Source organism: Heloderma suspectum, chromosome 1 (genome assembly GCF_057233095.1).
Source record: "Heloderma suspectum isolate Gila_16-S chromosome 1, 16-S_ref, whole genome shotgun sequence".
Classification (NCBI taxonomy): domain Eukaryota; kingdom Metazoa; phylum Chordata; class Lepidosauria; order Squamata; family Helodermatidae; genus Heloderma; species Heloderma suspectum.
The window spans coordinates 339,703,288-339,724,405 of NC_139458.1; the positions used below are offsets into that span (position 1 = coordinate 339,703,288).

General features: G+C 41.5%; 1 protein-coding gene across 3 annotated transcripts in view; it reads right to left on the reverse strand.

The window, feature by feature from the left end:
* Positions 1-1,991: 1,991 nt before the first annotated feature.
* Positions 1,992-21,118, reverse strand: part of IFNGR1 (interferon gamma receptor 1) — a 49,534-nt gene continuing 30,407 nt past the window's right edge. For all 3 annotated transcript variants that reach the window (XM_084827658.1, XM_084827657.1, XM_084827659.1), the window contains 6 exons: positions 18,728-18,842; positions 18,387-18,559; positions 15,367-15,536; positions 12,810-12,990; positions 8,136-8,248; positions 1,992-4,339 (listed from right to left, as the gene is read on the reverse strand). In XM_084827658.1, the coding sequence (XP_084683784.1) occupies positions 3,920-4,339; positions 8,136-8,248; positions 12,810-12,990; positions 15,367-15,536; positions 18,387-18,559; positions 18,728-18,842 (1,172 nt within the window). In that variant the 3' untranslated portion in view covers positions 1,992-3,919. The remainder of the gene's footprint in view (positions 4,340-8,135; positions 8,249-12,809; positions 12,991-15,366; positions 15,537-18,386; positions 18,560-18,727; positions 18,843-21,118) is intronic.

Genomic DNA, 21,118 nt, shown 5'->3' on the forward strand with positions numbered 1-21,118 from the left:
CAAAGAAACATGTTTTCCACCCAGCTATGGGAAGGGCTGTAACTTCGAGGTAGTGCACACGCTTTGTATGCCGCAAGCCCCAGATTCAACCTCTGGTATCTCCAGGTATAGCTAGGAAAGAATCCTGCCTGGAACCTTGGAGAGCTGCTGGCAGTCAGTGTTGACAATACGGGGCTAAATGAACCAATGGTCTGACACAGTATAACACAGCTTCCTATTTAGGTGCCAAAAATGTGGCTAGTCTCAGCTACATAGGAATGTTTTGGTAAACAGCTCATAAGCTTGGGATGTTCAGCTGTTCTTACTACAGCGGTAAGCATACATTGTATGGCCGCATGTAATCAATGTAAACAGCAAGGTAAGCCTCAAACTAGATGGGAATTATTCAGTTTGAGAACCAACACTCTTGAGAGCATGTCATGTTGAAATAGGAGTGTGTTGAAATAAGGTATAGGTTCACTGCCCTTGTCAATTCAGTTAAATACTTTCTCCATTTGGCACCAGTTTATGGGTTGCTTCCCTTTTTGCTTTCTTGCCTTTTTGGGTGTTGCACTTATTTCCTTTTCTCAGCATCAGGACACATCATGTCATACTATAGCTAGACTAGATTAAAAACAACCCAAGCGGGGAAAAAGCCCTGAACATAAATAATAAAGAAAATCATGTCTGATTAGAGCAGATATATAGGAGATGGACTGGGCTGACCAGATGCTAGAGCATATGATAAACACCAAGAGTCATGGCAGAGTATAAAAAACTGGGCATTTATATGGTACAGCTGGCTATGCATAATCTTTTCCTAATTTATGCGGCTGGAGCATCTGGTGTGTTGCTGTCATTCTATCAATTTTTTTTTTTCCAAGTGAGCTGTATCTTTTATCAGATTTTAAAAGGCTGCCCTTCCTGTCAATGAAATAAAAATGTAATTTGGTAGATGCATTATTGCTAACCTATTGCTCATACTTTTCAGCAGTGGATGCACAATCTAAGAAGAAACACAAAGGCCTTGTGTAATTTGCTTCCTAATTTAAATACTCCTCATTTTATAGATGATGGTTGTAGCTCCTAGTCTTTGCAATTACAAAGGAAGCTGGTTATCTCCAGCACCCAGCCATGTGTCAAGGCAAGTTTCATCAGTCCCAACAAACAATCCAAAGACAAGGAAGGCTGAACCACATTGGACCAGAAAATATCCTCATTACATAGTAGGGGGAGGTACCCAGAGAGACACATTAAATCAGCCTACCGTAACGTAAGAAGAGATGCAGAGAAGATACATTACATGACTGAACGAAAACAAGGAACCCAGCCCTTGAAAGAAGGCTACAACAGTTACTAGCCTGCATTTTTTTACTAGCCTGCTTTTTTACTCATAAGGGAAGCTGATGGAGGAGGGGATGGAGCACTCCTTCCCTCCCCCATCAGCCTATTCATTCACCTGGATACAATTCCTGCCTGAATATGTGGAAGGAATACAACCCTCTAACATTCAAGAAAAGTATATACATTATTTATTGATTACAATTATTTATATGTGGTCTTTCAAGATCTTACCAAGGTGGCGTACAAGTAACATAAACATAATAAGATCACAATAAACTATATTTATTGTATAAATATAGTTTATATATTTATAAACTATATATATATATTATATATATGCCACAGGGCGGCAGTTGGTGGAAGATGGCTCTGAGGATCCAGCTGGAACAGGAGCGAGCGTCATCCTCACCTACCTCCTTCTCTCCTAGAATCCTCCTCATGGGTCAGTTGCTGGTAGATGGTCCTGTTCTGTGAGTGTGTGTGTGTGTAAATCCAGCCAGAGTAGGCCCTGAGGTTTTCTTCACCTGCCCTGGAATCCTTCCCACAGGACAGTTGATGATACATGGCCTAGGGGGAGGGGGGGGGAGTCCTGCTGGAGCAGGCCCCAATGTCTCCTTCGCTGTACAGGCACATTTTAGACAGGGTGTCTATTTTTGGTTACTGAGAGTGAAAAATCTGAAGGATTTATTTTAGTCCATTTGAATTTCAGGTCTTAGTGTCAAATGGGATCCTCAAATCTGACAGGTCATTTCGAATGTCATGACTGCCCACAACGTGTACAATCTTTTCAAGCAGAGAATCCGCTAATTTGCCACATAGCAAAATGTATAAACTGAGACACTTTACAAATGGTAGAAGTATTGATACTACTTAATTATCTACAAATGTAATCTTTTCTCTGTTGGAAAAACAGACCTTTTCTTGAGGATGGTTTTTTTCCCAGTGAACCCTGAAAGGGCCACATATTTTACCATATATGCCTAATACAGGAGAAAGTAGGACACTGGCTTATGCTAAGTCCCATCCAGCTTAGTACTGTCTATGCTGACAGGCTGCAGCTCTCCAAGGTTTTGGGCGGGAGTCTTCCAAGTCCTATCTGAAGATTCCAGGGATGAAAAGGATATGGGTTACCACTGTCTGTTTTTAGGAGTTGCCATTTTAATGAATACATTATTCTCCATCCAACGAAAGGTGAACTACACACCACACATACATAATAGGGCCCCCAAATGCAGCAGCACACGTGGGCACCTCCAATGGTATCCACAAAACACTCCCTGCCCCCTTCAAAACTGTATTTTTAATTCTTAAAAGCCTTGAAAAATGTTGGGGCACCAGGTTCTCTTTCCTGTTCCTGAACCTGCCGCTGATCAACCGTTTGGCAGGCAGGAAGGGAAGGAAAGAGTTGCTTCCTGGCCCTGCCTAATCTTCTTCCATCCACACAGAACTTTCCCCTTTGCTTTTTCTACCCCCAGCTACTAGCCTCCCCAAAATTCCTTAGCCATGCTTTCTCTCCCTCTCACCCCTTTATCTCACTATTCCTTCCACCTCCCAGCCCTTAGCCTTGCTCTTTTTCTTTCCCTTTCCAGCTCTTTCCTCTCTCTCTCTCTCTCTCTCTCTCACACACACACACACACACACACAGCACCTTCCTGCCCAGGGGTTCTGATGGCAAAGGAGAAGCTAAGAGTGCCAGGTGGGGAATGGAATGGCTTAGCCTGGGTTCGAGGCAGGGAAAATCTTTGCTTTGCAGGTTGGGGGCATTTTCCTTTCCTTTGAGGCTGGAGAAAGGTGTGTGTGGATAGGATGAGCAGAGGAATCCTATGTAGGCCTACTCAGAAGTACTTCCCATTGAGTTCCATGTAAGCGTGCGTAGAATTGCAACCTTAAATGGGAATTTTGTTGTGCTTCTGTGGAGTCCAATATGTGGATTGGCTTTGGAGTTCAGACCCTTACTCTGCTTATACTCAGTTTCTTGGGTGAATTATTTGTCTTCTGACTAGCCAGCCCCTCATAGCAGCCATGATGTGACTAGCCACTTCCTCTGTGGGAGCCGTTTTGTGGTGGTGCGCACAGGAATTTCTCAAATTCCCAAATGTGCCTGCAGGTCCAAAAGGATTGAGGACCCCTGCAATAGAATATACAGTGAGAGCCCCAACCTAGAAATCCATAAATACAGCAGAAGATTGTGCAAATGCCACAGCACTCATAGAGTCCCCACCACTGCCCAAGATACTGAGAGAAAGTTCTGTACAGCACATCCCCCACACTTCCCAGCTGCCATCCATTTAGCAGAAGGAAATAACACAGAAAGCTAATGGGATGATGCAATGTCTCCGGTTACATACATTTCTACTAAGAAGACAGTCTGATTTCAATCAAACTTAATCCTAGCTAGCCATGCATAGGACTGCAGCCACAGTTGCTTCTTTGGCATCAGGATATGCTAGTCTCAGTTTTCATAAGCGTGTCTGACGTCTCACTGGTTACCTTATTAGGCTTAAGGTGCTAACAAACCCCAGCATTAGATGCTTGTGATAAGCAAATAAGTGCTTACCATTTTTGATAATGTTCTTTTATAAAAGAAATGTAACCCTTAGGTTTCCGGCTGATCACTGGGACTCTGTGTAATCAGTAATTCTTCGCTGGAGTCTGAGCTTTTCCAGTGGGGCTTGTCATACCCAGATACCTTCATGCAGCTTCCTAGGACTGTGGGCTGTTGCATATCAGCTCTTGGAAGATCTAGATTTAGAAGACTGCTACACATTTCTTCTTGGCCACTAACAGATTTAAAATAATTGACATTGTCTTCAGGGTTTTGTTCACCTTCAGGGATTTCCACAATCATATCTTCCTGGTTACTCAACTCTCCTGCTTTACTTAAAGTTCTTTGGGAATCATCAGCATCTACTTCTTTGACACAGCCATTGAAGTCAGTGGCCTTAACCTCTGCTATGTGATCACATTTGCCTTCTTGCTTTCTGTCAAAACTCAGTTTGCTTCTTACCACAGAACCCTTAAAAATGTAAAGCAAAAAAGGAACAAATTAGCTGCTGGTTACATCCTCTGGAAAATAGATAACCTTCAAATTATTCCTCATCAGTTTCAAAATATGACCATGTGGAAGTACATTGATTTCCCAATTTTCCTGTTTCCTCCTTGTCCCTTTTTTCTTTGGCATCCTCACTACTAGATCTTAATCCATTATGGAAAGGACCTGTCTACTGTACTTTTTGTACAGCACTTAAGTACTAAATAAATAAAAAATCAGGTTTGGTTTTGGTCCCTGTAAGTCAAAGTTTAGATAAGGGAAGGACTTGCTTTTAAGACTCAGCTGCTATGTGTTCATCTCAAAACATCTGAAATTATGTATGGAATTGAAGGAAAACATCAGTGCATAGCAAAAGTAGCGGTGGGGAGGATGGCCTCCTGCCAAGAAGCTCGACAAAGTTCTGAACAATGCTCTGTGCAGGCCCATAACCCTATCCTATCCACATTCTGTAGCGGTATTTGGGATAGCATTAGATGCTTTGCTTATAGATGAATGTTGCAGTGTGAGTGAACATCCAAGAGAATATCTGCTTCCATATGTTAATCATACCTCTTGCTGGATTGGAGTGAAAAGATAAACCTAGATATCTCAAAACACTAGATCCAGTATTGCAAGATAAATTTCCCTTGCCTATTGTTCATTTCTGTCTTGATCTAATGCATTTCTGTCTGTGTCAACATATTTGAAATAGATTCTATAATAAGGAATGCCTAAGCAGCCTCTAGGAAGCTAGCAGCAGAAAGAGTACCTCAATAGAAGTGGTTAAAAATATTCTGCTTAAGGTGACTTCCCTGACAACTAAGTTAAACCCAAATTACCACAAGTGACATCACCCATAAAATTCTAATGCAGTTTACAGTAGTGGAATTAGAGCAACCAGTTAACACAAGTCTGAACTAACTGATGGAGTAAACTGTACACATGAACATTCAGAGGCAACAGTATGTGAAAGTGTTATTAGAGAGCTTCAGCTATTGGGTGGTATAAAATGTGTGTGTGTGTGTGTGTGTGTGTGTATATATATATATATATATCCCTCTCTAAATGATAAAACAGTACCAAAAGGGGAAAAAAATTATATAATCAATAGTGTTTTTAGCAGTAACGTCAGTGATCATCTTATTCTAATAACTACTATCAGTTTATATTTATAGCCACAGAACACCAGCTGTGTCCAGTCATAGCAGTGTTATCTATTGATGGCTGTATGTGATGGTTGCATCAGTATCACCAAGGCTGGTGCCAGGTTTCAGGCAGCCATGGGCAAAGTGTCCTTGGTGTCTCTCCCCACACCCCACCGCACAAGAGCAGGTACCTCCTACCAGGTCTGCGAAGCTCACCAGATGGCAATGGTAATTGCACTGACAGGAGCGTATGCCTGGGCTTACCAGCACAGTTGCCATTTTAATTTCTCACAATACAATGCCCACAACACATATATTGCAGGCATAGCATTGTGGGAAAATTAAAACGGCAGTCGCACCAGCAGGTCTAGCCACATGAGCCTGATGGGCCTGTAAGCACTGATGCTTGGTCGGTCCTGTGGCTCCAGAACCACTGGAGCATTCTAAGGCCTCCTGTGAGGCCTTGGCAAGGCACTTTGCAGATAAAATTGATCAGATTTGGTGTGTTACTCTGCACGCTGTGGATACAGTTAGTGAGCAAGAGGCGGCCTGTGGCAAACTGGTTTTGTGGGATCGGTTCCAGCTTCTTCCTCCTGATGAAGTGGACAAGGTGCTTTCATCTGTATGGCCGACCACCTGCTTACTTGATCCTTGCCCATCTTGGCTCATTATGGGCTGCAGAGAGAGACTGGGTGAGGGGGTCAGGGCAGTGGTGAACGCCTCCCTTGAGGAGGGAGTGATGCCATCAGCCCTCAAGGAGGCAGTGATAAGACCGCTCTTAAAGAAGCCCTCCTTGGATCCTCAAGTTCTGAACAACTTTCACCCAGTCTCAAATCTGCCATTTTTGGGCAAGGTGATTGGGTGGTGGCGGTGCAGATGAAGGCACACCTGGAAGAAACTGATTATCTAGACCCATTTCAGTTGGGCTTCAGGCTTGGGCATGGGACAGAAACGGCCTTGGTCGCCTTGGTAGATGATATGAGGAGGGGTCTGGATAGGGGTGAATGCTCCTTCCTTGTTCTCCTCGACCTCTCAGCGGCTTTTGATACCGTTGACCACGGTATCCTCCTGGACCGCCTGGAGGGGTTGGGCATTGGAGACACCGTATTGCGGTGGTTCCGGTCCTTCCTCTCTGGCAGGTACCAGAGGGTAGCACTAGGAGAGGAGGTTTTGGACCCGTGGCCACTTACTTGTGGGGTGCCACAGGGTTCCATCCTCTCCCCGATGCTATTTAACATCTATGTGAAGCTGCTGGGGGCTATCATCAGGAGGTTTGGGGTGCAGCTCTACCTCTCATTCAAATCTTCACCAAGGTTGGCCGTAGAATCCCTGTCCAAATGTCTGGAGATGGTGAGTGGCTGGATGGGGAGGAATAAGCTGAAGCTGAACCCTGACAAGTCCGAGGTACTTTTGGTGGGAGACAAGAGGAGGCTAGGGGATGTTGACCTAGTGTTGAATGGGGTACGGCTACCCTTGAAAGACCAGGTCCGCAGCCTGGGGGTCATTTTGGACTCCCAGCTGTCCATGGAGGCTCAGGTGTCAGCTGTGAGCCGGACAGCGCTGTATCAACTCCATCTGATACGGCGGCTGCGCCCCTTCCTTCCCGACCATCTGCTGCCATCGGTAGTACATGCCCTGGTCTCCTCTCGTTTAGACTACTGTAATGCGCTCTACATGGGGTTACCCTTGAAGACGGTTCGGAAACTGCAGCTGGTACAGAACGCGGCGGCTCGCCTGATTAAAGGCAGCCGCCGGCGAGATCACATCACTCCAGTGCTGAAGGAGTTGCACTGGTTACCAGTTGTTTTCCGGGCCAAATTCAAGGTGTTGGTTTTGACCTTTAAAACCCTATATGGTTCCGGCCCAGCCTATCTTAAGGAGCGCTTCCAGCAGCACCAGACAGGCCGCTTAACAAGATCAGCCTCGGATGGCCTTCTCTCTGTCCCATCAGCCAGGACAGCTAGACTGGTGGGGACGAGGGAGAGGGCCTTTTCTGTGGTGGCCCCCACTCTGTGGAACTCCCTCCCTAGGGAACTCCGTCATGCCCCCTCTTTAATGAGCTTCCGTCGTGCATTAAAAATGTGGTTATTCAGGCAGGCATTTGGGGTGGGTTAGGGTATTTTAGAAAATATTTTTATTGTAGAATTTTATTGTTTTAAACTGTTTTATTTTATGTTGTACATCGCCCAGAGTGGCTGGGTGACCAGCCAGATGGGCGATTAATAAATTTAATAATAAATAAATAAATAAAATGCCAGATGGTGCCCACCACTGCCGACTCAGCAGGAAGCCCAGCAGCAATGTCACGGGCACTGCAGTGCGGGAAAATTAAAATGGCAGCGGTGCCAGCAATCCAGTTGCCCTGGCTCAGCACTCCTGTTAGTGCTAGGCAAATTATTCTTAAAAAAATAAATGGGAGAGAGGCCTTCCCAGCACTCTAGTATTTGCTTGAGAAGGTCATATGCTGGCACTAAGCCTGAATAGCTGTCTGGGGAGTAGCTTTCTATACTTAGTGTGTTATATGGAATACTGCCTAGTTCCTGATACTACATTTGATAAAGTATAAAAAGATGAAACCTGTTAGATATTAAGACATTACAGAATGAAATATTTTTAGGTGCCTACAAAGAACTTACCAGAACGTGGGGAAGTTTATTTTCTGTCTTCGGTAAAATTTTGTAGACTATTGCCAGAATTACTGCCAGAACAACCAAGCCAAAAACACCACCAATTATAGCCACTGTTGAATCTACAAAGTTAAAAATGACACTGTTTTATACATCAACAGGACATTGTATGTCTGCTACCCTTATTTGATCTGTCTAGATTTGCTCCACATTTCAAAGTAGCAAGAATATTTTTCAACAAGTTAACAGGCCTAACTTTGGCAGTACATAGTTAATTTGTATAGTACCCTAGAGCTCAGTCTGGATACAAAGGTGCATGCTTATGTTATGAATGAAAGCATGATGTGATACATGTGATCTATAGAACACCTCTAGTTTGAAATGGGCAGGCTTCTACCAGGCAATAATTGTACAGAGGTGGGTGGGGCACTAAGGAAGCTAATCAGGCATCATAGGTTTGGGGTTAGGGGCAACAGAGAAATTTGCAAAGGAATCAAATGAGCTCACATTTCTATGAATCCAACCCATGGATGCTGCAGCGGACCACCTTTTCCCAATTCACATGGATTCTATGGATTTGTGGACTGCTTTTTTTTTTTTAAGTTTCCAGAATTTTATGCAAATTTAGTCATAGAAAAATATGTAAAATAAAAAAACACTGCTCAAAAATGTGCATTTACCCCATAGGCTAAATCATGAAAATGTGCATTTGCGAGGATTTGCACATTTTTGCAAGTCAAAATTTATGCAAATGTGAATTTGCGCAAATTCAGGAAAGTGGAAAAATCTGGGGAGAAGTCAGTTGCTAACTAGCTCTATAGTAGACAGAAAAAGCTAAAGTGTCCACTGCCAGCACTTAAGAACCTAGGCACAAAGGTGATTATGCAACTACCCTAGATTATCCACCTGAGTGACCACGGTGACAGATGCCACCAGGAAGCTCCACACGAAGTCATGAGATCTACCCACCACCATTATTTGGATTGGATTTCACAGCCACCACAGTAGCCATGAAGATAAGCCAAAATCCCAGAGGCAGCCTTGGCATCAACACTGAAAAGATTCTGCTACTATAACCTCAACCAGTCTGCTGAATGGTGGTAGTATCACAGCTAGTTTCTGGATTCCAACCCAAGGTACACATTCCATCTTTGAAATGGTTGGCACTAAATATTTATTCACAATCAATTCCAGATAATTGCTGTTATGCCATTTGCCTTCACTTCCCACAGGCTTCATTACAGTATGATACTGCAATCTATCAGGCTGAAAATAACAGGGCCACAGATCTTGTAACTTTGCTAGTCCAAACTTGACAGCCTCATCCAAGAAATAGTCACATACTATTCATTTACTGATGGCTGACCTAATTTAAACTGAAGGTGCTTTTGACCCCACAGAAGGTTATCACCTGGGTTGAACAAAGAATGGGACCACATAGAAACGGTCTGCTACTCCCACTGGCCCTCAAATGCCACAGCTTTTCTTTCAGACAGTCCTCAGCGGGTCCTAACCTGCCCTTATCCCAACTGGCCTTTTGCCCCATAATCCTGGAGGCTTTGTTCTTGACGAGGCTGTATAAGTAAGCAGGGAGAAACAGCTTGAACAAGTACCAGAAAAAGAAGACTCACAAAGCAAATAAGGCAGCTGAGTTGAAGAAAACCAAAAGTTTTGGTTTTGGTAGTGGGCTCTCCCACACTGGAGGCATTCAAGATGAAGCTGTCCGGGTCTATCAGGGATGCTTTGATTTAGATTCCTGCATTGAGCAGGGGGTTGGACTCGACGGTCTTATAGGTCCCTTCCAACCCTGCTATTCTATGATTTTATGAAAATATAGGCTATGCCTCAGTAGGAATTGTCTATTTCCCATAGCCCTTATCGTGTTTAAAAATTGTAAATCACTGACAGGAATTTGTTGTTATTTAATCTGTACAGTGCTCAGTGCAACATTAGGAACTTCATAAATAACAGGGACATCAACAGCAGCTGTATTTCAGCAATAAGCCCTGCATTGACTACTGCTAAACCATTACTGTTCCACTGACATTTTAATAAATCCTTACTTGTAACACACTGAAAAGAACCTGCCAACTGAAGCTCAGTAGGAAACCAGTCCCAAGTGTCTACAAATTATGGCTGGGGCTCAGTAGCCACCATTAGCTCCTACTAGTCAGCTGGGAAGTTCAGTCTCATCACGATAATGCAACAATATTGTATGCAATACACATATACTGGCAGATGAAACTGATAAAATTATGGAAACACAGGTTTTATCTGGGATATTTACTTTCAATCGCACTTCATTCCATAGCTTTCTCTTTGAGAAATCCCTTTGATTTTTTTAAATTATTCCCCTCTGCAAATAAATATAAAAACACACCCACATGTATTGTAAAGCTCTTTACATTGTTGTTTTCTGGTACAAAACCTAAAACGTGGGGAAAGTGTGGATTTTGGCAAGTAAAATGCTTGTTTTCCATCCAAGAAATCACTAGTCTTTCAAGGAGTCCTGAGGCACTAAGAACTTCTAGCACTAGTGGTGCTAGAATCAACTTCTCAGATGTAGTTTTCCCATGTAAATCACTGAAACTCTACACTGGGTTTCATTTTTTTAAATCAGAATTCATGATGAAACCAGATATTTGGCATGCAAGTTCATTCATTTAGGGCCATTAGAATGTTGAAGATCAATTTGTTTTCCCCTTCAACAGTCTGCATGACAAATAATATGATACTATATTGCTATCATAAGCAAACACCACTTTGCTCTTAATACCAAGTGAGAGAATACAAAATTTAGCAAGACACAAAACATATTTACATGGCTTGCCTGTCAGAGTTTGTTAGCACTTGCATAAGACCTGCTGTTATTTTTTTTAATGGAGTAAAGGTCCCTGTTCAAGGAGGAGGGAAATCTGCTGTATTCCAATCATAAAACACAATCTAACTTTCAGCACATTCTTCTAAGACTATAATTGTATGTATTTTGTTGTTGTTCAGTCGTTAAGTCGTGTCCGACTCTTTGTGACCCCATGGACCATAGCACACCAGGCCTTCCTGTCCTCTGCTCTCTCCCGGAGTGTGCTCAAGTTCATATTCCTTGCATCGGTGATGCTATCTAGCCATCTCATCCTCTGCCGTCCCCTTTACCTTTTGCCTTCAATCTTTCCCAGCATCAGGGTCTTTTCCAGAGAGTTTTCTCTTCACATTAGGTGGCCAAAATATTTGAGCTTCAGTTTCACTATCTGTCCTTCCAATGAGCAGTCAGGGTTCATTTCCTTTAGGACTGACTGATTTGACCTCCTTACAGTCCAGGGGACTCCTAAGAGTTTTCTCCAGCACCACATTCGAAAGCATCAGTTCTTCGGCGCTCCGCCTTCCTTATACTCCAGCTCTCACAGCCATGCATTACTACTGGGAAAACCATAGCTTTGATTAGATGGACCTTTGTCGGCAAAGTGATGTCTCTGCTTCTTACTATGCTATATAGGTTTGCCATAGCTTTCCTCCCAAGGAGCAAGCGTCTTTTAATTTCATGGCTACAGTCACCATCTGCGGTGATCTTGGAGCCCAAGAAAATAAAATCTGTCACTGCTTCCATTTCTTCCCCTTCTAGATGCCAGGAAGTGATGGGGCCAGATGCCATGATCTTTGTTTTTTTAATGTTGAGTTTCAAGCCAGCTTTTGCACTCTCCACTTTCACCCTCAACAAGAGGCTCTTTAGATCCTCTTTGCTTGCTGCCATTAGGGTGGTATCATCTGCGTATCTGAGGTTGTTGATAATTCTCTCGGCAGTCTTAATTCCGACCTGTGATTCATCCAACCCGGCGTTTCTCATGATGTACTCTGCATATAAGTTAAATAAGCAGGGCGACAATATGCAGCTTTGTCGTACTCCTTTCCCAATTTTGAACCAATCGGTTGTTCCATGTCTGGTTCTTACTGTTGCTTCTTGACGCTCATACAGGTTTCTCAGGAGACAGGTAAGGTGGTCTGGTACTCCCATCTCTTTCAGAATTTGCCACAGTTTGTTATGATCCACACAATCAAAGGCTTAGCGTAGTCAATGAAGCAGAAATAGACGTTTTTCTGGAATTCTCTTGCTTTCTCCATGATCCAGCAAATGTTGGCGATTTGATCCAACTCTTTGATTCTGCCTCTTCGAAACCCAGCTTGTACTTCTGGTAGTTCTCGGTTCATATACTGCTGAAGCTTAGCTTGTAGGAATTTGAGCATAATTGTATGTATACTTATCTAGAAATAAGCTCCACTGAACGTAGTGGGGCTTCCTTCCAAGTAAACATACATAGGAGCGACCTATCAAAACAAACTGAGCCTTTGTAAAGCAAGCAAGCTAAAACTTTGCATTTCTAATTAAATGCAAAGACGTTTTACATTGTAAAATAACTGCTATTTTCTTCTAGCACTGCTAGACTGAAGTAGGAACCCCATCAAAGAAAAGGCAAGGAACATCCAGCCTCTGCTTATTTGCTCTTTTCCCCTCTCCTTCACCCCATCATCTTTGTGAATGAATAATAGTTTGCAGTATCATTTGCCAGAAAACTCTTTCTTGTGGGCATTTGAGAGAGTGAGGCAGTCCGCCAATAGAATCAGGCTGGATCACAGGGTGAGACGCCCTAGTATGATCCCCTGCCTTCTGTTAAAGCATTAAATATACTTTACCTCCTTTACCCAATGAATGTTTAACAGGAATATCAATACAGTATTCTTTTGATTCTTCACCAGTCACTACATAGCTTCTTGAATTGCCTGCAGCTGAAACACAATATGAGGTATCCCAAGAAGGAATGCGAAGATTTATGGTACATCTGCGTTTGCATAGGTCTGGTTCAAATTCTTGACGCTATAAGAAAGGACAGTTTTATATTTAGGGCTTTCTTAAAAAAAAAACCCATTTGTATTTACATAAAATAAACAGATGTAAACAGGCAGGGTTCCTAGCTGATTAATACCCTCCATAACAACTTTATTCCTGACAAGATTATCAACTGAAGAAAAGGACCAGACTTGTTTTTCTCTGCATTTTGTTCTCTCTAAATTATTCAGGTACTCAGCTCTTATCACTGCACAGTTTATACTGTGTTTGATTACTTAATTATCTATGTTTTGCTTCCCTACTTCTAATATGATGCAATTGATCTATTTTCTCATGTTTACTCTTTTCATCTCCCCCGGCTCCCCATTACTGCTTTGTGCCAGTGATGTTTCTCCAAATCAAAGTCCTGGTCCACATTCTTCTTTTCATCCTAACCACTTTCCCATTTCATACAATATGCCCTTTTCTGCTTGTGCTGTTCTTTGGTTAACAAAATCATGTTCCTGATCTTGTTTGCCATCAGCTTTGCCTCTTACCAAAAATACTGATAATCCCTCTCAGTACTACAAACAACATAGTCTTCTGGCATCTTAAACATTTAACACATTTATTGTGGCAAAAACTTGGCCCAGAGCCCACTTCCTCCTCTTATTCAAGCCTAAGTTCCTCTGTTCTTGTCTATTCTCTTCAAGAAGAGAAGATTCCTCTTTATCTTTTCTTCCTTTTATTCATGCCATTACAATACCCTGCCATATGCGTTTGGTGAATATTGCCAAACTTCCTTCAGTTCTTTTTCCTACTACAACTAAAACACTGACTACAGCTTATCTTGTCCTACCTCAATGACTGTAATGCACCTTTTTCCAGGCTTACCTAATTTTCTTTTCTAAGGCTGCAATTGCATACACAGTTATTTGGAAGTAAGACTTAATGAACTCAGTGGGACTTATTTCTGCACAGACTTGCATAGGATTGCATTTTTAACCTCTTATCATGAGTACTCAAATCTGCTACCCATCTTGTCTTTTCTACCTTCTGGTTTAACGATTCCCACCTTTGCTCTGCCGTTGACTGGCTTCCCTTTTGATCTCACATTCATTTTAAAGTTTTGCTCCTTGTTTTTAAGTGCTTACATCATGGCTGGGTAACTGTGGGAGATCTGGGGGCCAGTTTTTCCCACTGTAACCCCCTCCATGGGGTGCCATGCAGTCTACGGGGTGCCCCAGAAAAAAATGGCTAACACAAAAAGGCTTAAAGTTAGCTTGGAAACAAGTTAAATTTGACCCTTTTAGTGCTCTATAGTGCTAAAAGCACCATTTCTTTCCGGGAAAAATCCCCCCTTCTCTACCACTGAATTTGGCGTGGCAGGGGGCTGCACCGGGGGCGACAGGGACCACATACAGGACATGGAGCACATGTTGCCCACCCCTGGCTTACTTACTGTTACTCTTTATTCTGTCTTTTCTCTCATGACATGACCTTCCATGTTCTTGCTAGCACTCTTGTACTCACCAAGCCTAAGGTTTCTTCTGTCTCTCATCTCCTTTCTTCTGCATGCACTATTATGCTCCTGTGGCAAACCCTGCCTCCTGACATAGAGATTACCATCGGGTCCTCATGTTAAAATTGTGGCTGGACCCTCTTCTTTTCTCAGACTTTTCCCCCCGAATGTCTTTTCATCTATTGCCTTATTCTTGTATCGGACTACCCTTCCCTAATTTCTTACATTTTAAAAAAAATGTAATCTGGCAAGCAGGGCTTGTCATTTAAAAAGAAAATCTATGTAAAGCATAGATGTTGGTGGGTTGTTTTTTTTTTTAGGAAGCACTATACACCACTATTATTGTTACTGCTGTAGCAAAACAACATTTTTAATACTAAAAAGGATGGCAAGTTCTTTTTTTTTTTTTAAAGAAGAAACTGAAGCTTCAGCTGTATTAGAATACACAAAAGGCTTAGAATCCTCTCTTTTTAATGCATGTTGTTTTTAGCATGTGCCTTGCTGTGATCTTCAGCTCTAGTTTTTTCTGAGAGCACTTTAGATTTCCAATTAAAAGCTCTATTTGGTACTCACGATACAACAGTAAATGGGGATTCAGAACACAATAGGAAAAACATGGCTGCCTTGGGTAAAAATATCCAATGGTCAATTGCAAAGCACATCAATGTTATTTTATTTGAAGTGTATGGTAGGTAAGCTCACAATGGTAATATCAGTAATCCTCCACAGCATGCCCCAAAGTCCAGTCATCAGGCAACTTCTAATTTCCTACAGAATGTGTGGGGAACACTTCATAGGCCCAGTGAAGAAATGAGGTTCACTAGACTATGTGGAAGTCATTTTCTGAGTATTGCATTAAAAACAGCCTTTACACTGGGGATAGAAGTTAGTCTTAAATATACCTTTTCTCGGCTTCCGCGTTCCCAAAGGAACACTGTGTAGGTGAAGTCTGTGAAGTTTGCTTTTACACTCAGTTGGGACTTCTTGCGATATGGAGTGAGAGGATGTTCAATATCAACATGGATTTCATCATCGCTAATGGAGAGGTTAAGCTTTGGTGGTCCTATTCGGCCTGAAACAGTTAAATACCTCCTATTAATATTAAAAGTTCATAGTACAATACTGCAACATAATAAGAAAGCTAGCTCTAGTGAAGTTTCAAACTGAAAAACATTGAAAAATTATCAATATGACTAAAACAGTATGGGTCAACTGTGGTCTTTTCTGTGACCAGTTTGTGGGTAGAAAGTGTAGCCAGGAGGCTTCTATGAGTTAATAGGTCCAGAACTCAAGAATCCAGTCTAGAAAAGGCATGCTATGAAGCCTGGACAGCACAACGATAGAATACCCAACTCTAACGGAATCCAGTCACAGCAGCCCTACACAAAGCTTACCAAGACTGTTAAATGCAAAAGGCAATGGCCAGATCGTTTTCTGGCATGTGCTTTGTTGACCATATTACATCAGTTTTATATCAAGTGCACTGGCAGCCAATCTGTTTCCAGGCACAATGTAAGATGATGGTGCTTACCTATAAAGCTCTGAACAGCTTGGGGCCAGGATATCTGAAAGACAGAATCCTCTCGAACCTGCCCATAGTTTAAGACCTTCTTTGGATGCTCTTCTGCATGTCCCACCACCAAGAGAAGTTAAGTTGGTGGGAACACAGGATCGAGCCTTCTCTGGGGCAGCAGCCCTCCTGTGGAACTCTCTGCTAAAGGAAGTTAGGCTGGGTTCTTCTTTGTTCAGTCTTAGGGCAGGCTGGTAAAACTTGTTCCAAACTCCTTTTTAGTATTTTAACAGTGCACTCCTATGCATGTAAATCCCACTAGTTGTAGAAGGCTTACCCCCTGGTAAATAGGTATGGGATTGTGCTGTAAATTTATTAGCTCCACACTCTGTTTTTTAAGATTCTCTCCGGCTCTTAATTCTGCTGTTTGGTGATGTTGTTAAAGTTTTAAAACTGTTCGTAAATTGTTTTAAGTTGTAATTGTAAGTCACCTTGGAGGCCCTATTTGAGCCAAAAGGCAACCCATACATTTATTTTAAAAATTAAAAAAAAGACTGTAGTAGTATTTCCACATTACATTTCCATCAAATTTATTTTCAGATATATACCTGCCCTACCCATGGCTTTAGCGATATCAGACTTCTCACATCTCAACTTAAGTGTCCCTATTCAAAGTGTTAAAATCTGCTTTGACCACTCCTTCTTAAATGGTAGTTTCCCTGGAGATATCAACTGAATACATCTTCTGTGTAAGACTGGGGATGAAGAGAGCTGCCACCAACACTGCAGCCCTGCTAAGGCTGCCTAGCCTAACTAGGAAGTCCCTGGTATGCTGCCCAAGCATCCTGTACCTGCGCTTCAGGCACACAGCAAGGAAGCAGCCACATGCAACTCTCCCTCACAGGAAAAGAGAATTAGCCAGGCCTAAAGGACCATGTGAGGTGCCGCCTCTTGCCTCCAAAATGCCTCTCACACTGGAACAGAAGAAGTGTTTACAGATAACTCTAGGGGAGCCTGGCAGGTAAGATGCAGCAGCCAACTTTCTCACATACTGGTTTTGGCCTGGCCAGCACCATTTCCCAAGTGATTTCAGGGAATAACACTGGTCAGACCAAAGGTCACCCACAAGGCACCGCTTCTTACCTGGCAGGCACCTCTTCCAATGGGATATGAGCAGTCTCTGAAGCAGACAGAACATAGAAGGTATTTTAAAAGGAGCAAAGGTCTTGTCAGGCTGCCTAAGGAAGTGGCTACCATTAGCCAAATTGTTTTCAGACAAGGAGATTAGACTATTGCCAGGATGGCATTGTCTACACATGCTGTGGAATGAGTAGTATAACAGACTGTGCCACTTCAAGCAGCAGGCGTGGAATCATACTGATCAGTGCCCCTCAACCTTTAACACACCTTACAAGTAGAAGACATGCACAACCCAGGGCATTCCCTTTCTCCCGGACTTGCTAGGGTTTGTTATTGTTTTCCCCCACCTACAGGAAGATTTTTCAAAAACAGGACATCCAAACACATTATCCCTTACCTGCAGTCTGAAGTGGTATAATTGACTCTTAACATCTCAAGATTTTATTACCTCATTCTTCTGTATGTACAGATCAGCCTGTGATGCAACAGGCAGAGCTGTAAGTTTTGACATGGAAGGACCGAGGCTAAAAATACCTGCTCTTCCATGAAGCTCACTGGGTTGCCTTGAACATGCCACCAACCCCCGTCTCTCACCCACCTAATCTAGCTTACAGGACTGTTGTATTGCAAGAATAATAACTGTACAGGGTAGGTTCTTTTATGTTGTAAAATGCTACAGAATTGATTAAATGGTAACATAGAAACGAGACAATACATGAGGACATTCAGCATTGACAGTGCAGATCAAAATTGAAGGCCCTAGTGGTGTGTTTGCCCATAAAAACAATTAGGCTGGTGGGCATGGTGGATAGGGCCTTCTCAGCAGTGACTCCTGCTTGTGGACCTCATTACATCTGCCAGGCCCCATCATTAGGTCTTTATTTGGTACTGTTGTGTATATGATGGTATCTGTTTTAACTGTTAATTCTGATCTTTTATTCTTATTATTGTTTTGTGGTTTTGAATTTTGTTTTACATCGCCTTGGGAGGGTTTATCGTAAAAGGCAGCTTATAAATCTTTTAAACAAGTAAATAAATTCATTCACTATGGAAACTTTAAAGTGATCCCCATAAGCTATTAAAGGAACATTAACAAGGTCATGTTATAACTTATCTCTGATTACACAAAAATAACTGCTATATTTGATGTTATTAACCAATTATCACCACATTAAACCACACATCATAAACTCTAAAGTAGAAGTATTATAATACTCCTAAGAAGTGGCAAATATTCAACATTTAAAAGCTTACATTTCAGTAGCAACTTACCATTTCTGTTTAGAGAAAAACTTTCACTAGACTCTCCATATTTAGATTCATGTAGTCCAGAACGAGCTTTAACTCTCACCCAAAAAAAGCTACATTGCTCAATCTTATAGGTGAGGTCACAATAGCGTTGTGATATGTTCACACAGCTATCAACTTCTGTGTAATTAGTTTTGCTAAAATTATAAAGAAAATATTCAAAGTTAATACTGAAAACAGATGAGGACAAAATTGAAAGAAAGTTTTTGTTTGTTATCCTGCTGATTCATTATAAGGTAACAATTAACACTCAGTGAGCAAAAATTTAAAACAAGACACAGAGTTCAAAATCAAGACTTCCTTACCCATAGCACAAGACTTCCACAATAAACAGAGGCTTTGAGGGTATGTTTGGATAATCCCAGCATACAGAGGTGTTGAAATTATATGATTCTATGGTAACTTTCATTGGTTGAGGCACTACGAAGACAAAATCATTAATGCTTTTGATGCAACAGAATTAAATGAAGTTTTAAACAGCGAACAAGATGTCTGTCTGTTTCTATACATGTGCGCACAAGTAAGTTGGGTGGGGTAGAGGGGTACAGGCATATGTATGAATGTTACACTGTAGAATTGTATTCTGCCTGCTCCTGAAGCCTCCACGTTATATGTCACATCTAAATGCAATGTATTTGTTTGTTTGTTTGTTTCATTTCTATACCACCCAATAGCCAAAGCTCTCTGGGTGGTTCACAAAAATTAAAACCACAGAGTACTGCATAAAACAATTTAAAATATGAAAGCTTAAAACCACAATATAATATAATACTGTGCATGTACACCCAAAAATGTGCCATATTTACACTTCAAAATTAGAGGGAGGAGAGTTGCACATAAGGATGTAAGGTTTATTTAGACCTTATATCAAAAAGATGGAAGCAAAGGTGGCCTGACGCACTATCCTGCATCTAGAATTTTAAACATTTTAGGATACATGTCTAATGAGGCAGAAGACAATATTTTATCTGAGAATGATAACAAATATATTTACTGCAGTTTGCAGATAACAACAGCCCCCCCAAATCTTACCACCCTACCTGAACCTAGGTGGCATAGACAGCACCAGGTTGGCAAGCTACTTGCCTCAAAATAGTTCACTGTCCTGAACAAGTGACTTACCTATTGAAATTAAATTGTGAGGATTTTCTAAGGTAAAGTCTTTCATTTTCCTATCATTTTCTTCTATACAGTCTCATTAATCTTTTTACAATTTCAATTATATTCTCCTTGTTCTTCTCCTCTCTCCCATTTCCCTACATTTACATTCTCTATATAATCTTCTATATATCCACATTTGCTTTCCAGTTCCTCTCCACAATACTTTCTGTACCTCACTGCAAACCTTTCCCTCTTAACCCAAGCAAACTTTACAAAAGGACAGCTATGACAACACACTCCCACTTCTCCATAAGTAACTGTAGCCCATCTTGTTTGTGTAGTTTTTGAAAAAGGAGAATTGCACATACCAAAACAAGAAGTTACAAGAAGCGTAGAAGCAGTTTCAATCTTCTAGTTTTTCTACTACACACTGGGCTATGGTAAGGATTGCATGCAGGGCTTTGTTATCTTTTAATGTCTGCACAGCATTTAGAAAATTTTAGGTACTTTATAAGCAATAAATAATAATTTCCTCAGTCTTCTTCATTTTGCTAATTCAGGCCACTGTGTTTTTCTAATCCAACTCACTTCCACAATATTGTTACTACCCCTGCTAATGTTTACAAGAATCAGGCATCAAAACTATGACCTTGTAAATATATAAAGGACTTAGAAACACAACTTGCATTGATTTCCATTCACTAACATGTTTAATGTTCACATTTTTTTTAAAAAAAAGTTGATTTGCAAGTGGAGAAAACCTACTTGATAAAATTTAGCTGCTTTGGTTGTTCCTTCAAGCCAAAAAGTGAGATAAAAGAATATCAAACAAGGTGATCAGAAGCACGTGATACTCCATTATCTTTCCTGGCTTGAATTTTCTTTGCTGCAAAAGCAAATTTTGCCACCCTCAGTGTAATAAGCAGGTTGTTACCTGACAGAGTACACATCTAGATCCAAACAGGCAGCAGACAAAGTTGTACACGATTTCCTTAAAAAGGAGGCCGTAAGGGCTGTAATATTTCCCCAATCCAAATGGATGCTTTTATATTGGGATCCACTGCAAATAAGTCATATTTATGACAAGATACAAGTCCCAACACTTGGAACAAAGATGCATTTTTCTTTGAACAGCTGTTTTGCTCTATTAAGAAGGGAGAATAGGCTCTCAACATTAAAAAGCTAAGAGAATAGTTCTAGTGGAATTTGCTGAAGTCTCTTGTCAGAATTTGCAACTCTTCTTCAAAATATTTTAGGTAGGTGAGAGCCAATCAGATGATAAAGCTTCAACCAATAAGAAGCTAGTACAGTGTGAACACGAGTTTCAAAAAGGGTACATTTAGTATTCTTCCTCAGAAGAGCACCACATTTACCTTGGGGAACAAATAACAGGTCTCAGACAAGTGTTCTGCAAGTCAACATGTTGGAATACACCCATGTCTTGGCACCACACACTAACTGGAGGAATTATCTATCTATCTATCTATCTATCTATCTATCTATCTATCTATCTATCTCATTTCTATACCGCCCAATAGCCGAAGCTCTCTGGGCGGTTCACAAAAATTAAAACCAAACAACACACAATAAAACAA